Source organism: Pantherophis guttatus, chromosome 5, assembly GCF_059756535.1.
Source record: "Pantherophis guttatus breed Tessera chromosome 5, ASM5975653v1, whole genome shotgun sequence".
Lineage (NCBI taxonomy): Eukaryota > Metazoa > Chordata > Lepidosauria > Squamata > Colubridae > Pantherophis > Pantherophis guttatus.
The window spans coordinates 128,542,172-128,564,932 of record NC_142067.1 but is presented as its reverse complement, the minus strand read 5'-3'; the positions used below and the strand labels follow the sequence as shown (position 1 = coordinate 128,564,932).

General features: G+C 42.3%; 2 protein-coding genes across 3 annotated transcripts; one reads left to right on the top strand and one right to left on the bottom strand.

The window, feature by feature from the left end:
- The first annotated feature begins 554 nt into the window (after positions 1-554).
- Positions 555-19,306, top strand: MTRF1 (mitochondrial translation release factor 1). 2 transcript variants are annotated; one of them, XM_060686513.2, is made up of 10 exons: positions 555-636; positions 3,204-3,627; positions 4,558-4,649; positions 6,263-6,344; positions 6,891-6,998; positions 7,085-7,257; positions 8,359-8,476; positions 8,935-9,071; positions 10,657-10,755; positions 13,735-13,919. In XM_060686513.2, exons 2-10 carry the CDS (start codon positions 3,219-3,221, stop codon positions 13,855-13,857), a joined length of 1,341 nt encoding a protein of 446 aa, XP_060542496.2. In that variant the 5' UTR covers positions 555-636; positions 3,204-3,218; the 3' UTR covers positions 13,858-13,919. The 2 variants fall into 2 exon arrangements, with proteins under 2 accessions (XP_060542496.2, XP_087751696.1); XM_087895570.1 differs by lacking the exon at positions 13,735-13,919 and adding an exon at positions 19,274-19,306 and having other exon boundaries at positions 557-636.
- Positions 17,153-22,298, bottom strand: LOC117665043 (p53-induced death domain-containing protein 1-like). Its single transcript, XM_034416571.3, has 4 exons — positions 22,212-22,298; positions 21,367-21,429; positions 19,875-20,038; positions 17,153-17,487 (listed from the first exon to the last, which is right to left on the bottom strand). The coding sequence occupies exons 2-4, from the start codon at positions 21,385-21,387 to the stop codon at positions 17,259-17,261; spliced, it is 414 nt and encodes a 137-aa protein (XP_034272462.1). The 5' UTR covers positions 21,388-21,429; positions 22,212-22,298; the 3' UTR covers positions 17,153-17,258.
- Positions 22,299-22,761: the final 463 nt, after the last annotated feature.

Here is a 22,761-nt window from a genome sequence, read left to right as displayed (position 1 = left end):
CCACGAGATGCCAGCAAATTTTGAAAACTTCCTTACATCCCTTTGCTTCATATCCAGACCAGCGATGGCTGAAACTCCATCATTAACACAATTGTTGCGTGGACAGTGTTTTTAAAAACAGGCTAAAGTGGCATTGAGTCATTCTAAAAAGAAATACAATTCACACCAGTGTTTTCCAAACTTGGGAACTTTCAGATAACTGGACTTCAACTCCCAGAATTCTCCACCACTTGAATTCTGGGTGTTGAAGTCCACTGGTCTTAAAGTTGCCAAATTTAAAAACACAACAATAACCACTTTGACAAAAAAAAAATTGAGATGCAGGGATGGAGGTTTAAGGGAGGAGAACCAAGTTAAATTGCAAAAAATTGCTGAACCACAAAAGAAAATAAGGTTGGAAATTCCTCTCCATTTTTTTTTAAATTGTACTGCTTTTGCAGGCTTAAGGCTGTTTGTAAGATTGTGGCATGGCAGAGGTTAAAACTCCAGCATCTCCCACTAGCCTTGTGGGAGTTGTAGTTCAGAACGAAAGGGCTGATGGGAAATGTGGTTTTTCCCCCACTTCCTTACTTGGTCTCTGCAGTTTCCTTCTTCGAGCCGGCATTGGCTACCGTTGAATGTCTGCTTTCCTTCAAGGTGAGGGATGGGGTTTTCTTTTTTTGCAAAAATTTAAAAGTTGCAAAAATTAAAGATGGGATTTTTGCAAAAAAAATTAAAGGGTCTGTTTGTCTGGATTTGCATTTTGCTTGCAAACAGGCTAGGAGCAAAGGAGCATCTCTTTGCTGCAGCTTTTTTTGGGACTAGGATGGTAGGTGGATCTAGCAAGCGTAGGTTTCCCAGGAATAAATTTAGGAAGGAATGGCCTCGCTTTTGCAATAAAATAAACTTTAAAGGGGGGATCTGAAGGTTTTTCTGCCTTGAAAACGCAGCTCTTGTGTTTTGCAGAACACAAACAAACTTCGGTTTGTTTGATTTGGGCCTTGCTCAGTTAGAGAGGTGGTCAGAAACAGCCTTAGCGTTGGCAAGCTATTTTATGCCATTGGAAAATAACCCTGCGAAGGAAAGCCGGGTTCCTTTCTGAATTGGCATGCCTAGGATTTGAGTTATACTGCTATTTTTATTTTTTGGCTTAATTTTTAATGTCACAAATTCATCCTATGTAACTTCTACCGGATGCATTGATGTTATTAGCTAGTTTGGTAATGAAATGTCTGCAAGAAAACGACCAAGCTCAGAGAGCACCAAGGACCCTGCATGTAACTTCGGGCTAGAAATGTTTATTTGTAATTTAAAAGTTACATAAAAGAGAATGGTTGTACTGATTTGTTATTTGTATTACAAAACTTATTGTAACTGTGTTTCAGATGTTCAGGTAGAACAGATTTTCCTAGCCTGGTTCCGCTGGCTTCAGATTAGTAAATTAGTTTCCTTTACTATCCCAGGAATTCATTGAAGGCACCAGGTGAAAAAGGAAGAGAGTTCTAGTTCTGCCTTAGATATGAAAGCTGAATGGGGGACTTTAGCCCAATCACCAGGAAACTCTGAGTTCTAGTCCCACTTTAGACATGAAAGCCAGTTAATCATTCTCAGCGCTTCCCACCTCGTAGGATTGTTGTTTTGGGGAAAATAGGAGGAGGGAAGTGTGTTGGATATGTTTGCCACCTTGGGTTATTTGTAAAAATAATGATAGATGGATGGATAGAGAGATATGATAGATTAGATAGACAGACAGATAGATGATAGATTAGAGAGAGACATAAATGATGGGTGGATAGACAGATAGATGATAGAGAAGATGGATAGATAGATAGATAGATAGATAGATAGATAGATAGATAGATTGATAGATGAATGATAGAAGAGAGATGATAGATGGGTAGATAGATGGATAGATGAGAGAGAAGATAGAAAGAAGAGATGATAGAAAGATAGATGATAGAGAGAGGATAGATAAATAGATGATAGAGAGAGGATCGGTAGATAGATAGATAGATAGATAGATAGATAGATAGATAGATAGATAGAAAGCTAGCTAGCTAGATAGATGATAGATAGATAGATGATAGAAGAGAGATGATAGACAGATGATAGAGAAGACAGATGGGTAGATGGATAGATATACTGTAGATGAGAGGGAGAAGATAGAGAGAAGATAGATGGATAGATGAGAGAGAAGATAGATGAGAGAGAAAAGATAGAGATCTTATCTCCCGCTCATTTGCCTTGACTCTTAGTTGGCCAGATTCTTGTAGACACCTTAAGCTTGCAATAAATCTTTATAACCGTTTAATCTGCCGGGATCTCCTGATTTCCCTGGTGCTTGAGATTTACTTTTCACATATAAAATTATTCTGGACATGGAAGCTCGTCCCTACCACCTAAGAGGCCATTCCTCCAAGCAATAATCAAACATCTATTGAAAGGATGTGCTATTTGGGATCCCCAAACTAGGGGGGAAAACTTTATTTTTACCTTCACGTTTCTTTCATATTTATTTATTTTATTTTATTGAATTTATATACCGCCCTACTCCCGAAGGACTCAGGGCGGTGAACAGCCATAGAATAAAACATATAAATACAAAATTTAAAATAAAATAAAACGAATTAAATAATTTGGCTGAACAAATTTAAAACCCCAATAATTTAAAAACAAATTTAAAATTTCCATTTAAAAAGGGGAAAAAGATTAGGCCAGGCCCGCCTGGTGGAATAAAAAGGTCTTAAGAGCGTGGCGGAAGGTGCGCAGATCCGGGATCCTCCGTATCTCCGGGGGGAGCTCGTTCCAGATAGTAGGTGCCCCCACAGAGAAGGCTCTCCCCCTGGGGGCCGCCAGTCGACATTGTTTGGCCGACGGCACCCGGAGGAGCCCCTCTCTATGGGAGCGTACCGGCCGGTGGGAGGCTATTGGTGGTAGCAGGCGGTCCCGTAGATAACCAGGCCCTAAGCCATGGAGCGCTCTAAAGGTGGGAACCAAAACCTTGAAGCGCACTCGGAAGACCACCGGGAGCCAGTGCAGCTTGCGCAGGAGAGGTGTTACATGGGAGCGCCACGTCGCTCCCATAACCACCCTCGTGGCCACACTCATAGATAGATAGATAGATAGATAGATAGATAGATAGATAGATAGATAGATAGATAGAAAGACAGATACCATTGAAAGAAATGAATGAAAAATGTTATGGTTTTATCTGTGTATTCCAGAAGTTTCCACCCGAGATGAAACCTCACCAAGCAAGCCACGTTTTTAGATTACTCTTTCCCAAATGCTTCAAGTATCACCGGAGTTGCCCTCTTCCATCCCTTGCTAAAAAAAGCCCCCTTTGGACGGAGCTGAAAACCCTTCCACACAGCTGTAAGTGCAGGACCGTCACATCTGCGAGGACCTTCCATACCAGCCCCAGGGCTTTGGCCACGCTTTGGGACAGCGGCCCCTTGCAGGCGTACTTGCAGACTTTGAAGCAAGAATACGAAAGGATCGATTCGTTGCTCAGCACCTGCTCCGTGAGCGAATTTAAGGAAAAGGACCTCGCCCAACGACGGGCTGAATTATCCCCCTTTGTGGAGACGTTTCAACAAATACAAGAGGCTGAAAAACAAATTCGGGAACTGGAGAAAATGTGTACGGGTATGTTATCCGCGTAGTCCTCGACTTAACGACCTCCGTTGAACCGAAAAGTCCGTTGTTGAGCGAGACATTTGTTAAATGGGTTTTTTTCCCCCATTTTACGACCTTTCTCGCCAAAGTTGTTAAGTGAATCACTGCAGTGGATAAGTTAATAACATGTTGGTTAAGTGAATCTGGCTTCCCTGTGCAATTTGCTTGTCGGAAGGCTGCAAAAAGGGATCGCTTGACTCCGGGACACTGCAACCGTCATAAATATGAGTCAGGTGCCAAGCATCTGAATTTTGATCACAGGGATGCTGCAACAGTCGTAAGTGTGAAAAACAGTCCTAAGTCACTCTTTTCGGTGCCGTTGTAACTTTGAACGGTCACTAAATGAACTGTCAAGGTTCCGACTGACGATCTCTTAATGCTAAACTTTATTGAGTACATCATTTCGGCACGGCACGAAAGCGAAACCAGCTCTGGCTAATTCCCGCGTAATTCAGTATTATTAAAGCATAGCATTCTCCCTCCCTCCTATTCCTTATCCAATTAAGTCTCACAATATTGTTCTGAGAAGAGGTCTTGAAACTCTGGCAAACCCCTGCTGGAGTGACCTTGGTTCTCACAGCCTGACTGCTTGGGGTTTAAAATCCACACTCCCAATTCCCTCTTCCTTCCTGTCCCATAGTTCATTGGCAAGCTGAGGAGCAGTAAAAGTGAAAGCAGCACGAGTATGTTTTGAAGCTGGACGGTGAATTGTTATAAGTCGAGGACTGCCTGTATAGAACTTTTTTTTTTGGCCCTCCAAAATTGTGGCCTTTGGGGAACGCCACAATTTCTTTGCTTCCGTTACATCTGAGGGAACCGTGTGCCAATACCTGAATTTCAGACGTCTGGTGTAACTTACTGAAGTTACTCAACTTCCATTGTTCTGCCGTTTTATTACAGAGCTAACTCAGTCGGAAGAGAAACCTCTATTAGAACTTGCTACAGAGGAGAAGGAAGGCATGAGCCAGGTGATCAGAGCACTCTATCTAGAGGTGAGCAGAAGCCAGCTGCATCCAGCTGTTGTGGTCTTGTGTGCATCAAGAGCCTTGTCTCTGGAGATTCTCAGCCTTCCAGCTCATGGTTGTCCCAAAGGTGCTTTTTCAAGAAGCAACTGGACTTCCTTGGTTTTCTTTGAAGATGTTTTGCTTCTTATCCAAGCTTCTGCTGCTGCTGCTGCTGCTGTCAGGATTCCGAACGGATGTCCTAATTAAATCATGAGTCTCCAGCCAAGCTTCAAAAGAAATCCAGTTATTTATTAGGAGCTTCATGTTGGCACGTTTCAAGTGAAGCCAACTCTGACCCCACGTAATTTACGATCCAGGCATGACCCTGTTTCCCCCCTTCCCCCCAGGGTGTGTCATCAGTCACATTTGCCAACGGAGCAATTTCACGGGTTGTAGAGATCACTCCTCTTCGGCCGCTGTGGGTAACCCTGGGAGACAGCCTTGAGAGAGATATGTCTGGAATGTGCTTTTGTTTTTGGCTGCTGTGCTGTTTACCTGCTTTTCCCATCCCCCTTCTCTATGGCAACTCAAGAGCAGGCCATGGATGGCTGCTACTCCTTCTCCTTCTCCTTCTCCTTCTCCTCTTCCTCTTCCTCTTCCTCTTCTTCTCCTCCTTCTCCTCCTCCCCCCTCCTCCTTTGAAGAAGCTACTTGGATGAGAAGCAAAACATTTTCAAAGGAATGTCCATGGAGATTCTCAGTCATCCAGATCCTAAAATTGCATATTTTCAAGAGGCAACTGGACTTCCTTGATTTTTTCCTTGAAGACGTTTCACTTCTCATCCAAGAAGCTTCTTCAGCTCTGATCGTTATGGTCTCCCCACAGTCACGTGATCAAAATACAGTCACTTGGCAACTGGCATGTACTTACAACCGTTGCAGTTTTTCGGGGTCATGTGATCCCCTATTTGTGACCTCCTAAAATTTACAAGTTTTTTTTAAAAAAAAATTATACAAACATATGAATACATGAACAGTGTGGCACCTGAGTGTTTTACATTTTAGTACAAATAAAATAATATCATATTTACTACAGTTGACAAGCTTATATAGTTCTGGTAATGGTACACATATTTTGTTGAATTATAATCTTTCATTATTTAGTTATTCAGTATTTCAACATGTTATTTTTATGCCAATCACTATATTCTGAGTGTCATTCCTTTTACTACAAATAAAATATTAATAATATTTGTTACATTTAACAGACTTATATAGTTCTAAGAGTAATACACAGGTTTATGTTAAGATAATTACATACATGTTTATGTAATTATCTTCCATTATTTAATTATTCAATATTTTTGTGACCTTCTGACAAGCAAAGTCAACAGGGAAGCCGAATTTCCTTAATGACCGGGCAACTAACTTAACAACAGCTGGAATTCACTTAGTAACTGGTCGTAAAACGGGACAAAGCTCACTGAACAAATGTCTCGTTTACCAACACAAAATTTTGGGTTCTCTTGTGGTCGTAAGTCGAGGACTACTTGTAATTACGAAAGGAATTCTTAAGATCCGAAATGGAAGTTACGAACACCGTCGAAATGGACATATAAGGTTATTTGTCAACCGATGTTTTGGTTTTTTTTCTTTCTTCAGCTTTGTGAGAAGATAACGCCGAGGGACAAATACGACGAAAACAGCGTCCTTTTAGAAGTCACATCTGGCAGGACGACAGGAGGTAAGCAAAAATATCATAATTTCAACGTTATTCTAAATGGAGTTCCTGGCTTTTGCGGAATTGATTTATTTTCTTGCATTCCTCAGTTTTCCTCAGTTTTTCTCTTCAGTGTGGTCCTCGACTTACGACCACAACGGAGTCCAAAATTTTGCTTAGCTGTGAAGTGAGTTTTGCTCCATTTTACGACCTTGCCTTAATCACCGTGGTTAAATGAATTGCCACAGATGTTAAGTTAGCAACATGGTCGTTAAACAGGTCCGGCTTCCCCTTTGACTTTGCTGGTCAGATGGTTACAAGCACTGGGACACTGCCACCGTCATAAAGATGAGTCGGCTGGCAAGTGTCCGAATTTTGATTGCGTGACCATGTGGGCATGCTGCAACGGTCATAACTCTGAAACGCGGTGATAAGTCTCCCTTTTCAGCGCCGTTGTTACTTCAAACGGTTGTAAGTCAAGGATGGCCTGCCTTGTCCTTCGTCGTGCTTGCAAACTCTTTATTAAAAATATTGTTCACGCTGACATTTCAGAGGGTTTTATGTTTTCAGGCGATATTTGCCAGCAATTCACGAAAGAAGTCTTTGACATGTACCAGAATTACGCGGAATACAAAGGCTGGACTTTTGAAATCACCAAATACTGCCGAGCTGAGATGGGTAGGAGAAGCCCCTTACCCGGATACCTCCACGGGGTGCCTCCCCCCCCTTTCCCCCCCAAAATGAAAGAGTTTTGCTTTTTTTAGGGGGGCTCCACCATGCAGCGGCCCGGGTCTTAGGAAGCCACGTCTACAAACGCTTGAAGTTTGAAGGAGGCACCCACCGCGTACAAAGGATCCCTCAGACCGGATTGTCTTCGAGAATGCAGCGGATTCACACCGGAACCATGACGATCATCGTCCTCCCTCTGTCAGAGGAGGTAGCCGTTCCTTCACGGGTTTTAATTCTCTCGCTGTCTCTCTCTCTCTTTGTCTTTCTATCTGTCCATCTCTGTCTATCTTTCTCTCTCCCTCTCTTTGTCTTTGTATCTGTCTTTCTCTCTCTCTCTCTCTCCCTCTCTCTCTATCTCTTTCTCTCTCTCTCCTTTTGTTGAATGCCACATGTAAGTTAGCATCAAATCAATTATTTCCATAGCTTTGACTCCGTCTTTCGAGAGGCTTCAAACGTTTCCATCTTTTAGAAGGAGGAATTCAATGTATACCTGTTGCTGGATCTCTTTTTTCCCTCCTTCCCTTCCTTTGTCCTTCCTCTCTCTTTTCCTTTTTTCCCTCCTTTGCTGTATCCATCTTATTGTCTTGTCTTGTCTTGTCTTGTCTTTCCTTCCTTCCTCCCTCCCTCCCTTCCCTCCCTTTCTTTTTCTTTCCTCCCTCCCTCCTTCCCTTCCTTCTTCCCTCTCTCCCTCCCTTTCCTTCCCTCTCTCCTTCCTTCCTTCCCTCCTTCCTTCCTCCCTCCTTCCCTCTTTCCTTCCTTCCTTCCTTTCCTCCTTCCTTACCTCCTTCTTCCCTCTTTCTTTCCTTCCTTCCCTTCCTTATTCCTCCCTCCCTCCCTCTGTTCCTTCCTTCTATCTCCCTTCCATCTCCCATCCATCCATCCATCCATCCATCTATCCGGGATTCATGTCGGGGACACCTGTGGTGGCCAAGTGCTAAGGCAGGACTTCCGTTCCTTCCTTCCTTCTTTCCTCCCTCCCTCCCTTTCCTTCCCTCTCTCCTTCCTTCCTTCCCTCCCTCCCTCTTTCCTCCCCCCTCCCTTCCTCCCTCCCTCTTTCCTTCCTTCCTTCTCTTCCTCATTCCTCCTTCCCTCCCTCCTTCCCTCCCTTTCTTTCCCTCTCTCCTTCCCTCCCTCCTTCCTTCCCTCCCTCCCTCCTTTCCTCCCTCTTTCCTTTCTTCCTTCCCTTCCTCATTCCTCCCTCCCTCCCTCCCTTACCCCTTTCCCTCCCTCCTTTCCTTCTTTCCTTGCTTTCATCCATCCATCCATCCATCTCCCCATTAAATTACATCTCAGACTTCTCTTTTTCCAGGTACAGATAAAAATCAACCCCAGCGATTTACGGATCGATACATTCCGAGCCAAAGGCGCCGGAGGGCAGCATGTTAACAAAACAGACAGCGCTGTTAGAATTGTACACCTCCCTACAGGTAGGTGTACAATTTTCTTTTTAATCATCATTTTCTTATTCGTGTAAATATGTATAAATATTAATCCAATATCAATGTCCTAGCTTCTAATATTTTAATAGGTGACTTTTTTTCTCGCTTAGACCTCAAGGTTTGCTATATTCCTTTACTTTATTGTTCATCCCCTACATAAAATTTCACCTTGTGCTTTTCCCCCAAATTACGTTAAGACCAACATGCTCGTAATGCTTTCCTGATACAAAAAATACAATTCTATGGTAGGAAAAAAAATGGATTTTTAAGCCCAAAGTAAAAGATCTATAAATGACAGACTTTCATTCATCCTGTTTAGAGACATTTCTGTTTATGAAAGGGGCATTTGGGGTGTTAATTAAAGGGCAGGGATGGCCTTGTTATCTCACCAGTTTGCAAAAATGAATTTATGGATGTCTTCTCGGATCCTTTCTTCTCTTTGGAAGGGATCGTGGTGGAGTGCCAGCAGGACCGATCTCAGCTAACGAATAAGGAGACGGCATTGCAGACACTGAGAGACAAGCTCTACCTTCAGACTGTCACGAAGGACATAAACGAACAGCAAAGTACGAGAAAGCTGCAGGTAGGATCGAGCGGGGATGCCTCTGAATCAGTGTGAAAGATGAAGACGCCATCAAAAAGAGCATTTGTAGCTCAGGGTTGAACCGTGGAGTCCTTGGGGGTCTCTGAGCCTGGTGGTTTTCTTGCAGGCGTTTCATGACCCAACTAGGTAGCATTATCAGTGCTAAAAGGGAGTGGAGTTTGCAGAGTGGAGGAGGACGACGACTGTGGGTTGCTTGGTGTTTTCTGAGCTTGGTGGTTTTATTGCAGACATTTTATGACCTAACTAGGTAACATTATCAGTTCTATAAGGGAATGGGGAGGAGGAGGAGGACAGCTGTGGGTTCCTTGGTGTTTTCTGAGCTTGGTGGTTTTCTTGCAGACAGCTCATGACCCAACTAGGTAACATTATCAGTGCTGAAAGGTGGAATGTGATGTCCTTGGTGCTCTCTGAGCTTGGTAGTTCTCTTGCAGGCGTCTCCCTACCAAACTAGGTAACGTCATCAGTGCCCATCCTCAGATATTAGACTCATTTTGTTCTGTCCCCCTTCCCCACACAGGCAAACACACAACCAGGCACTCCTGCCAAGATTTTATTAAGCAATCAGACTAGAAACCCTTGCAGATAAGAGTTTTGGCAGTAAGCTGCGAAATGCCTGCCAAGTCAGTTTTCACTCACAGCCAGCAAGAGAGAGTTTATCCTCAGTCCGGTTCAGTAGCAAAAAGTAATCCACGAAGCAAGAGTTAGCCAAGGTCCAATCCAAATATGCCCAAACCAGATTTCAGGTAACGCGATGTGACTCTCAGGTTTTTAACTTTGACCGTCACAAAGCCTGAAGAGCAATCCCACCCACTTTTATTCCTTGTGGGGTGTGGCTCAGTGACTCAGCTTAATCTCTGGCCCTCCCACGCCTCTTTCGTTGCTGCGCACGCTTCTCCCTCCAACGCTGCCTGGGATCAAGCCAGGATTCATCATCCTCGCTCCCTATCTGTTGTTGTTCCGATATGCTTTCTTCCTGGCATATCCCAGGCTGTTCCTCTTGGCCTTCGGATGGAACCTGAGGCATTGCCAGAGAGGAGGAGTGTCCTGGAGAAGGAGGCCTTATCAGTTCCTCCCCATCACCTTTTGAGTCCTCTTCCTCTGTTAGGACAGGCTCGGGAGTCGGGGTCACAACACATTTGACTCCGTAGAAGTGGGAGATAAGGACACAGGACAGCCTTCCTTCGGAGAGTACATGCTTTGTACCGCCCGTCTTGTGAGGTAGTCCAAAGAAAGTGCACACCCAAGGACTGTGCTGTGCATCCATGATCCTGCCCCGTTTCCAAGTCACAACAGCAAATGCCCAAATTCTGGTTTTTGTCTTCTTCTTCCGGGTCACCAGACAAGACGGAAAACTCATTCCTGATTGGGATTCCCTGCAACCCTGTGCTGAAATAAATGTTAAGGTTTATTACGAGAAATTAAAAATAGCAAAGAGCGTGGGGGAAGAACGCTACATAAAAGAATCGCCTGATAATTGTGTGTTAACAACGGTTTCACTTAGCGACAGAGGTTTTGAGCTCAGTTATGGTCGTAAGTTGAGGACTGCCTCTTCCTTCTTTCACAGTTAGGGTCAAGATCCCAATCGGAGAGAATTCGCACGTACAACTTCAACCAAGATCGGGTGACCGACCATAGGATTTCCTATGAAGTCCGTGATATCAAGGTATTTATTCTAAAATAGGTGGGCGGATTTTTTCCTCCGGCAACCAGGAGCAGCTGTGGAGTGATACGGTGGCCTAGAGGTGGAGCTCTTGCCTCACAATCAGGAGGCTGTGAGTTTGATCCTAAGTAGAGGCCGATATTTCTCTCTCTGGGCACCATGAGAATATATATCTGCTGAACAAAACTCCGCATTGGCGACAGGAAGGGTATCCAGCCAGTAAATACTCTGTTAGCTCCATTCAGTTGCCCAGGCTTCACCCTGCAAGGGATTATGCTCCTTCCTGCTTAGGCAGGAACCCTATATCATTTCAGATAAATGGCTGTCAAATCTCCTCTTAAAAATCTCCAGTGATAGAGCACCCACAACTTCTGGTGGCAAGTTGTTCCACGGATTAATTGTTCTAACTGTTAGGAAATTTCTGCTTAGTTCTAAGTTGCTTCTCTCCTTGATTAGTTCCCACCCTTTGTTTCTTGTCCTGCCTTCAGGTGCTTTGGAGAATAGGTTGACCCCCCCCCTTTTTCTTTGGGGCAGCCCCTCAAATATTGGAACGTTGATTTGTGTCACCCCTAAGTGCTAAAACTACAGAGGTCACAAAATTGGATGTGGGCTGACAGCTGTTTTTTTCTAAAATGATGACAATATAGTGCTTAGTGGAAAGATATATTTGTCCAATATTCTTTTTTTTTTTGGTCCAGAACTATTTCTGGTCGACAGAGGAGTCATTCAAACACTTCTCTTTAAGTCAAAGCTATGACATGTCCTCTTTTGAAACCGAACGTGTCTATATCGTAATTTAGGGTTGTTAGTGGTAATCTCCTACCACTGCACCATAGAGAGTATCTTAACTTACTGCACCTGTGTATGGTTTGCCGCTCCTGCCGTTTTAACGTAAAAATGGGGTCAAGAATCTTGCAGCGAATTTGAAAGTTCCTGGTAACCAGGAAATGGGTCCTGACATGAATAGAACAAATGGGGTTTCCGAGGGCCTCGGTGTGATTTAGGAGATGTAATACCTATGTATGGTTTGCCAATTGCACAGTGGCAGATAGGACAGCGCTCCAGAGGGTCAACGTCATTGCCCAGAGGATCATTGGATGCCCTCTCCCCTCCTTGGAAGAGCTTTATAGCTCCCGCTGCCTTAAGAAAGTTCAAAACATTCTTAAAGATCCATCTCCTCCTGGGCAACCTTTTTTTTTTTTTTTGAACTATTACCATCGGGCAGACGGTACAGGACAATAAAAACAAGGACAAATAGACTGAAAAACAGCTTCTGTCCCAGAGCAGTAACTATGTTGAATTTTACTGTATAAGGTAAAGGTAAAGGTTCCCCTCGCACATATGTGCTAGTCGTTCCTGACTCTAGGGGGCGGTGCTCATCTCCGTTTCAAAGCCAAAGAGCCAGTGCTGTCCGAAGACGTCTCCGTGATCATGTGGCCGACATGACTCAAGGCCAAAGGCGCATGGAATGCTGTTACCTTCCCACCAAAGGTGGTCTCTATTTTTTCTACTTGCATTTTTTACGTGCTTTAGAACTGCTAGGTTGGCAGAAGCTGGGACGAGTAACGGGAGCTCACCCCATTACGCGGCACTAGGGATTCAAACCACTGAACTGCCAACCTTTCGATTGACAAGCTTAGCATCTTAGCCACTGAGCCACCATGTCCCTCTACTTTATAGTGCAATATTAATACAATATTGGGGGTTTTCAGTTCAATTGTATAGAATGTGAAGGATGTGTGTTTTGTGTTTTATTTTTATAGTTATAATGTACACTGAAGATGGTATTTAATTTCGTTGTACAAGGTGCAATGACAATAAAGTAAACTTAAAACTTCAGAAGAAAGGTTTTGCATGTTGTGTGAAAACAGCACCTCTGCTAATTCCTTAAAATGGGCTGGGTTCCCCCCCCCCCCACAAGCTTATAATGGGTGGGATGTAAATGATGTAGCTGCTTTAAAGAGTCAGTTCATTAAAATTATTTTGACTCTAAAGTGCAGAAGCCTGAAAAAGGAAAGGCTGCTCTGTGAATAACAGAAAAGTATTGTCTTGTGATCTGAAGTGTTTTGCTAAGAATTGACCACCAGGAGGCGGCAATGATGGATTTTTGCAGCTGTTGTCTGCCTTCTAGTGGCCAGTTAATGTTATAGCAGCACAAAAAAAATATTCCGTATTTTTCGAACTATAAGATGCACTTTTTTTGTCTCACAAAAGGGTGAAAAGGCCTGTGCGTCTTAGAGACCGAATATTGCTGAAGCCCCGCCCACCCACTGGCTGTTTTTGGGGCTCCACACAGTCCGTTTTCGGGCCTCTTTTTTTGGCCCATTTTTTGGGTTTTGTCAGCCCATTTTTGAGGCTTTTTTTGGCCCGTTTTCGAGGCTTTTTTCAGCCCATTATTGGGGCTTTTTTCAGCCTGTTTTTGAGACCGAAAGAAGTCTCAAAAATGGGCTGAAAAAGCCTAAAAAATGGGCCAAAAAAGCCTCAGAAATGGGCTGAAAGAAGCCTCAAAGACGAGCCATAAAAACCTCAAAAATGGGCCGAAAAACACCTCGAAAACGGGCTGAAAAAAGAGCCAAAAATGGGACACGGAGGCCAAAACTTTTCTTTTGTTGTTTTCCTCTTCTAAATTTAGGCGCGTCTTATAGTCCAAAAAATACTAAAAAAGTAAATGTGAACCATTCTTCCCACCCATCAGGTCTAGGGTGGGAGTGGGAGAGGACTTGTAACTCCACAGAGGAAGGAAGGTCACTGTAACATCTCAATTTTTCTAACAAGAAGTTAGAAAAAAGAATTTATTGCATACTGAATAATAAGATGTACATCCTAAGATCTGAAGTACTGGGGAATCGTTTCATAGCTCTCTTTGGCAACTAGATTTTGGAGTGTTGTGCTAGGCAGATCTGTCCAGATAAAGATAAATAAAGTTGACTTTGATTGTCTCTGTCCACAGTAACTCCTTCAAATGTTTGCTTTGTTTGGTAGGGATTTTTAAATGGTAAGGAACATCTGGATAATCTAATCAGCAGCCTGTTGGAGGCTTCGCAGATGAAACTTTTGGCTGAACTGTTGGAAAACAATTTGAAATCTCTGTCGGCAGGCTCCTGAATGGATGAACGAACTTTTTTTTTATTGTGTTGATAAAAAATTAAAGAGAACTATCGAAGAAACACTAGTCCCTTTGTTTAATTTCATATTTGGTTAACATGGTCTCTGATTTCGCAAGCATTTTTCAAATAATAATCCACCCCCTGTACTGTATGCAAAATGTGCACATCACTTCACAAAGATGTGATTTCATTTGTGTCTAGTTCTGATTGGTTTATCAGAGAGGACAAATAGATTTGCCAGCAAGTGAAATAAGAACAAAATCAATAGTTTGCCCCTGGAGATACGAAGGATATCGGATCTCCGGGTCTTTCACCGTGCCCTAAAAACTTTTCTTTTACTTTTCTTTTCCATCAAGCAGGGCTGGCGTGAAAACCGCCCCCCCCCTTTTTAAAACTTTTTAAATTGTCAATGGGTTTTAGTTTGAATGTTTTAAATTTTGGGCCAAAGTCATGAAATTCTTTTAAAAATTTTGTATTGGTATGTGTTTTAGTTCTGGCTGTGCACCGCCCTGAGTCCACTAGGAGAAGGGCAGTATACAAATTGAATAAAATAAAATAAATAAATAGTTTAGGAAGACTGCTGATGAACATAACTGATACGGGAACCTATTTCCTAGAGAACAAATAAATACTATTTGAACCCTATTTGCTGAGCTTTTCAACCCCCGGTAGGCCAACCTTGGATAAATCCCAAAAAATTCAGAAGAAAACAGAAGGTTTAATTCAACCTCATGTGCTAGTTTTGTGGCCGCTCAATAAATAGTCAGCACGGGAAGGTTTTTGTGGCTCCCGGTGTTTTCTTTTCTGTGGGAAATGGGTCCAAATGGCTCTTTTGAGTGTTTAAGGTTGCAGACCCCTGTCCTAGGCTCACAACAACTGTAGAAACAATTCCAGCCAATTTATTGAGCCAATAATTGTAATAAGTTAATCAAAAGTCACACAAAAAAGTGCAGAGGTTCATTCTGTGAATATAAGGGAAAGGGATGGATAAAAATGGGAATGAGTAGAGAGAAAGAAAAATAAACACAGATTTGATTCTGAAAACCTGGATAGTTCTAGTTGGTTTTAAATACAGACAATCCTCAAGTTAGAACAATTCATTTAGTGACTCTTCAAAGTTACAACGGAATTGAAAAAAGTGACTTATGACCATTTCAACCATAAGTTGAAATGATTCAGCTTATGAATCATTTTTCACACTTACAACCGTTGGAGGATCCCCAGGGTTGCAGGGATTTACATTCCGATGCTGGAAAATTGGTCCACATTTATGACGGTTGCAGTGTCCCCTGAGATCACTTCAAGCCCCTTTTGCAATCTTTTGACCAACAAAATCCATGTGGAAATCAGATTCACTTAACTGTGTGACTAACTTCACAGCTGCAGTCTTCACTTAACAACTGTGCCAAGAAAAGTCACAAAATGGAGCAAAATGCACTTAACAAATGTAGCGAGAAAAGTTGTAAAACGGGGCAAAACTCACTTAACAAGTGTCTCGCTTAGCAACCTAAATTCTGGGCTCAATTGTGGTCGTAAGTCGAGGACTACCTGTGGGGATACAGCGTGCAGCCTTTTTTTACCTGGAATTCAGTTGTTGCCGTGGCAGATTTTGCTAAAAATGCAGGTTGAAAAAACGTCTCCAGGATGCAGAGGGCAAAAAGCAGTGGACTTGTACACTCGAGACTCCCAAGTTGTAAATTTAAATTGCATTTCAGGGTGCTTCTACTAAAATCGACAAAACACAAATGCATTGAATCTGTGGCGTTAAATCTATCAGAAAGCTTACAGCTTCTCCCAACTCCAGTTAATAGGATTTTATTTTAAATTACTTCGCTGGGTTTTTTTTTTGTTGTTTTTTTTTTTCAAAATCATTTCGGGCCTCCTGCATTCAAATTTTAAAAGCTGAGAAATCAAACAACAGCAGATCGTAGAGAAAAGTCTGGATGACGGTGTAGAAAACAGATTTAAAACAGATTTTAAAGATAAACTATTTCAACTCCTACCTTCAAAACGATTCTATAGAGCACTGCACACCAGAACAACTAGGCACAAGGACAGTTTTTTCCCTGAATGCCATCACTCTGCTAAACAAATAATTCCCACAACGCTGTCAAACTATTCACTAAGTCTGCACTACTATTAATCTTCTCATCGTTCCCACCACCCATCTCCTCCCACTTATGACTGTATGACTGTAATTTTCTTGCTGGTATCCTTACGATTTATATTGACTGTTTCCTAGTATGATTCGATTGCTTATTTGTACCCTATGACTATCATTAGGTGTTGTACCTTATGATTCTTGACGAACGTATCTTTTCTTTTATGTACACTGAGAGCGTGTGCACCAAAGACAAATTCCTTGTGTGTCCAATCACACTTGGCCAACAAAGAATTCTCTATTCTATTCCGTTCTATTTTTCTCCTGTTGCAATCTTGTTCGTGGCTACTCTTTCCTATTCTTAACCCAAAGGTGCGTTTTTTCAAGAGGCAACTGGACTTTCAGGTTTTTCTTTGAAGATGTTTCGCTTCTCATCCAAGAAGCTTCTCCAGCTCTTGCATAACTAAATGCCTATGGAGATTCTCAGTCCTCCAGGTCATGGTTTGTCCCAAAGGTATTTTTTTCAAGAGGCAACTGGACTTTTTTTTCTTTCTTGAAGACATTTCACATCTCATCCAAGAAGCTTCTTCAGTTCTTCTTCTTCAAAATTGAAGAAGCTTCTTGGATGAGAAGCAAAACATTTTCAAAGGAATGTCTATGGAGATTCTCAGTCATCCAGGTCATAGTTGTCTCAAAGGTGCTTTTTTCAAGAGGCAACTGGACTTTCTGATTTTTCTCTGAAGACGTTTCGCTTCTCATCCAAGAAGCTTCTTCAGTTCTGAACAAACGGTGGAGAATGGAAGGGTTTACATTCCTTGCAGTCATCTGGTCATTAGTACTCTTTCTGAGAATTGTTGATGTCACTTGGAGTCCCAAAGGTGCTTTTTTCAAGAGGCAACTGGACTTTCTGGTTTTTCTCTGAAGATGTTTCGCCTCTCATCCAAGAAGCTTCTTCAGTTCTGAACAAACGGTGGAGAATGGAAGGGTTTACACTCCTTGCAGTCATCTGGTCATTAGTACTCTTTCTGAGAATTGTTGAGGTCACTTGGAGTCCCAAAGGTGCTTTTTTCAAGAGTCAACTGGACTTTCTGGTTTTTTCTCTGAAGACGTTTCGCTTCTCATCCAAGAAGCTTCTTTAGCTCATCCAGGCCATGGTTGTGCCAAACCATGGCTTGGGACATGGGACAACCATGACTTGGATGATTGAGGATCTCCATAGACATTTCCTATTCTTAAATTTTAAAGAATCCTGCTGAGCTCGGCTCAGCTCTTGATGTGAGGATTGGGAATCTCCGGATTTACTTATGAGTAAGCTGGTTGATTTTCTTGAGACGCTCCTTGTTGTTCGTCGTCTTATACACGGTGATGAGGAAGGGGAATGCCGAGGGCAGCTCCACCTTATTGCTCAACTTCTGATGGCCCCAGTGAAGGCAACGAAGCTTCTCGGCCAGATCCTGCCTTCCGGATTTTTCCAAAGCCTCTTGAAGCAGTTTGGTCTTGTTCGGTTTCTCCCACGATCGTTCGTACCTGGAGAGGGATGGCCCAACAGGTTCAGAAAAAAATTGCCGAAGGAAGCACGTGCCCAATCATTCGACGGTCTCTGTATTTATTTATTTTTTTTTAAAAAAAAATTATTTAGGAAATTTACATTGCCGCTTATTTGCACATGGCACGTTTGATTTGTTCTCCTCACCAAGTCTTTGTGCCTTTTGCCATTTCAAGTTATCCTCTCTCAGTTCTAAGAAAGGAGAATATTTGTAGCTGGGGGATGAAATGAGGGGGGGGGGTCCTTGGTGCTTTCTGGGTTTGGTTGTTTGTTTGCAGAAGTTTGATTACCTAACCAGGGAACAGAGACCAGGTAACCAGGTCTTCGGAAAAAGGCGGCATACAAGATGAATGAATGAATGAATGAATGAATGAATAAATAAATAAATAAATAAATAACATCTTCGGTGCTAGTAAGGCAAACTTCACTGCATACTAGCACTGATGATGTTACCTAGGTGGGTAATAACATGTCTGCAAGAAAATAACCAAGCTCAGAGAGCACAAAGGACCCCACACTCCTCCTCCTCCTCTTCTGGAAATGATTACATCTCAGGCATAATCCTTTTCTCAATTTAGAATGTCCGCATGGCTCCTTCCTCAAGATAACTAGCAAAAAATATAGAGAGGTGGATTTATATTGATGGCTTCCAAGCTGGTTTGAGCAAGAAGCATTCTTCCATGTTCAAAACCACTCTATTCCTCTACATACTCTCTTCTGGAGCTAATTTCTTTGGTCAGGTCAAGCTTTACACATCTGGAATATTTCAAAAGGCCGTTCTCCATTCCTGAGGCAAGCTGGTAAAATCAGAGGACTAAAAAAAAAAATGTAAAACCAGGCTATAACTTTTTCAAGGTTAATACACTGTCAAAGAAGTAATAAAGGACCTGTAAAGCATAAACTCATGAACTCAGAAATGCAGAACTAAGAGAGGGGTTCTTGGGTGCTCTCTGAGCTTGGCTGATTTCTTGAAGACATTTCATTACCCACCTAGGTAACATCATCAGTGCTAGAAGGAAGTGTGGGCCAGGAGGAGGAGGAGGACTGTGGGGTCCTTGGGGTTTTCTGAGCTGGCTTGTTTTCTTGCAGATGTTTCATGACCCAACTAGGTAACATCATCAGTGCTAGTAAGGCAAACCTCACTCCTTACTAGCGCTGGTGATGTTACCTAGGTGGATCATTAAATGTTTGCAAGAAAACAACCAAACTCACCATCCAACCCACCCACCCATCCATCCATCCACTCAGCCATCCATCCATCACCCATCCATCATCCATCCATTCATCCATCCATCCATCCATCCACTCAGCCATCCATCCACTCACCCATCCATCCATCACCCATCCATCACCGATCCATTCATTCATCCATCCATCCATCCATCCATCCATCCATCCATCCATCCAGTCTGTTAGCGTCTCACCGCTGGCGTAGAGAGGAGAGAGATAAACCCTGAACTTTTGCCTGCTAAATCCCTTTGAAGCCCGGTCGTCGCGGAAATGAGGAGGGGGGAGACATTCCTGTGAGGCCAGACCCACTATGAAGTACAGCGAGTTCTTGATTCGAGGTGGCACAGAGGGCGCCTCCAGTACTTAAGTGAGTGGAAGGGTTACCCCTTGTCAGAAGCTTCCTGGGTGAAGAGCACAAACATCCAAGCTGACCGCCTCATAGCTAAATTCCATGCAGATCACCCGGACACGCCGGGAGGGGGAGGGGTACACCCTCAGACGGGGTGAGGTACTAAACTTGTTGTTTATCTCACGCAGGCCCCACTGGGAGAGTGAAGGGAGAGGGGCCGGATGTCAGCGTCTCACCACTGGCATAGAGAGGAGAGAGATAAGCCCTGAACTTTTGCCTGCTAAATCCCTTTGAAGCCCGGTCGTGGTGGAAATGAGGAGGGGGAAGACATTCCTGTGAAATGACGAGACAAGAAGTCAGTGGAGTGACTTGGAAGATAGCCAATGAGAAGCAGATAATTGGGGATCGGAAAGGGAGGGATTGGGGGGCAAAAGGTCAGTCTTGTCCGCATCGAGTCATGATCCGGTTGCTGTGCTCAATTAAAGAGAAGATTTCCTTAAAGATTGGCAGTTTGGAAATTCATTTATTATGAGATAGCATCGAAGTCTGACACAGTCATACAGTCATCCATCCATCCATCCATCCATCCATCCATCCATCCATCCATCCACTCACCCATCCATCCATCCATCACCAATCCATCATCCATCCATCCATCCATCCAGTCACCCATCCATCCATCCATCCATCCACCTACCCACTCACCCACCTTGGATCAGGATAATTCCAGATGAATTTGAAAATAATAAGTACAGCTCTCAAGAACTTATGCCAAAGCCAAAGTCTTACCAGTGTTCCAGCATCTTCTGAGCCTGACTTTTCTTCTCTGGGGTGAGGGCATGGATCTGGCTAATTTCAGCCCTGGTAAATCCCAGTTCATAGGCTACCATGGGCCACTCGAAGCTCAGTTGCTTGCCAAGATCTCGGAGGGACTGGAGATTGATGACGGCATCCTAGTAATTGATATGACATCCGTAGAACACGGTCAGGCACTTGATGGAGTCAAAAGGGTGTCAGAATCAGAGTTGCAGTTCCGTTATTCCCCAAACCCCAATGACTTAGAGGCTGGAATGACATAATATATTCCTCTTAAGCATTTTTCTAAGGTGGGGCTTCATCCTGACCAAGTAAAGGATAGAGGCAAAGAGGAAATTCCTCTATAAATCAGGTTCTCCTTGGACTTTCTCTTATGTCTCCACTCATTCAAGCCAATAAATAACTTTTACAATGTTTTCAACCCTACCACATAGCCTACCAAGCCTAACTTTAACAGACAAGCCCACAAATATGCAATTTTGACAGATAAGCCTACCATAAAAGCAGCGGTATGAAGAATCAAAACCACTCCCTACTTTTTAACATTCAAATCAATGTTTTTTTCAAACTTGGGGACTTTTAAGAAGCGTGGACTTCAACTCCCAGGATTCTCTAGCCGCCATGCTGACTGGGGAAATCTAGGAGTGGAAATCCTTACATCTTAAAGTTGCCGAGTTTGAAAACCACGGATTCAGATGAATTGCTTTCTGTTCTCCTTACCTCCTTATTTAAAAAAAAAAAAAAAGTATCCAGAATTTTAATATAACATTTAAAAAACTGCTGCAAATTGCATCAAAATATTTGTGCAATCTTAAGCTCATTAACATTGACATTTAAATTTTAATTAGCATTGATTTCCCTTCCTTCCCTTTTCTTCTTTCCTTTCTTCCCTTCTTTCTATCTCAATCATCCTTTCCTTTCCTTTCCTTTCCTTTCCTTTCCTTTCCTTTCCTTTCCTTTCCTTTCCTTTCCTTTCCTTTCCTTTCCTTTCCTCCCCTCTCCCTTCCCTTCCTTCCTTCCTTCCTTCCTTCCTTCCTTCCTTCTTTCCTTCCTTCCTCCCTTCCCTCCCCTTCCCCTCCCTTCCCTTAATGGCCTAAGGATTAGTGTTGACAATCTTTAATTAACACTGTATAAACACTATGTATGCCAACAATAGAATGCATTCTGTAAGTTTTATAACACTAGAACAATTAAAAAATACTAAGAAATGCGGGTTTTTTTCCCTATTAGCGCCCCTGCTCCTTATAAGGAACAGTAACCCCCCCCCCACATTTTAGAATTATTATTATTTTTTTTTAGAAAAACCTACATTTCTTACTGTTTCTGATGGCACCACACTACCATTTGCTAGCCACAAATTCAGCTCAAAACTTAGGCGTCCAGAACGCTGGTCTCATACTTAAAATAATTAGATGTGTTTGATTCCAAAGAAGGATTCTGACAAAATAAAATATTTTTGGCTTACCTCTTGGGCTTTGTTTGGCATTCTGGTTCAGGAACCACCAGGTGCTTTGATTCAAGAGGAAAGCTGGATAGGAATAAAAGAGTTTCGATTTCTATTAAAATTTATTGCCATGCGTCGTTCCCAGGTCATTATTTTTATCAGTAAATCAGGAGGAGTCTGGTAGCACTTCTTCAGACAGAAATCCATTTTATTAAAAGGTGTGGAAGTGCCTGCCTTTTAATCGAATTGATTAGTCTAATAAAAAGCCTGTTTCCTGATAGTTAGATACCATACAGGAGCTTAGCTTTCCTCTATCTGCAATGAGAAACATGTATTTTTTAAAGAAGTAATGTCTTCTTAATTACGTTTGGTGTCACAGTTAAATAAATTGATCCTAATTATTTCGATAACCCTTTCATTGCAAAGAACAATTCTTCAAAGACTGGCTTTACCAATGAAAAAAAAAACAGTAAAAGGGAAGGAATCGTAATTTAGCGTTTTATGGTAGCGCTCTCAATCTTAAAACATGTTTAAAGGCAGTCTATAAAATTCAACGTGATGGGTTTTCTGGTGGAATCACATAGGGCTGAATCCTGTTCAGTGGCTAAGACACTGAGCTTGTCGATCAGAAAGGTTGGCAGTTCGAATCCCTAGTATAGGTCTCCTGCTAGTATAGACTGGACTAGATGAATTTATGCTGCATATACAAACTGAATTTCCTTCCTTTAAAAGATAGCTTGGGGATTCTGAGAACGCAACTCTGCAAATATTTCTAAAGGCAGTGAGTCCCATCGCATCATTAAAATGGTAAAAGAATAAAAAGTACTTTTTTCATGCAAGATCATCCAAGTTTCTTTCTTACTTACCTGTTGGTTTTAATTCAATAGTTGCTTTTCTTCTTCTTCTTCAATGTCAAGTATTTCTTAGGTCCCTGTGCAAAAGTCAGCTTTGACTAGCAACTAGAGAAAACTGATTTATGTCAAGACGCTTATCTGAATATATCCGAGGGTTGCTAGACACCAAACTACAACAAAACTAATGTTAATTTTTAACGGGCTTTAAGCTATTTGTTACCCATGACTGAATACATCTGAAAACTTTGTTAGTAACTGTTGTATAATACTACATTTTGTCCCAGTGAAGGAGAACATACATTTCAAAGGAAGTCCAATGCATTCTTGAAAATGGTCATCCAGTTTTACTGCATATACAAACTGTATAAACAAGGTAACTTGAGATCTTATTAGTTTTAGTGAAAGGGTTAAATTAGGGATGATCCCCTAATCTGTGTTTTCAAGTCACAATCCTGAAAATTATTTTAATTTAAAAGCCAAGTAATATTTGCAGTTTTAAACTTTTTCTGCTTCTGTTATCGATATTCTAAAAGGAACACCTGCTCTTAGCACGAAAGCTAAG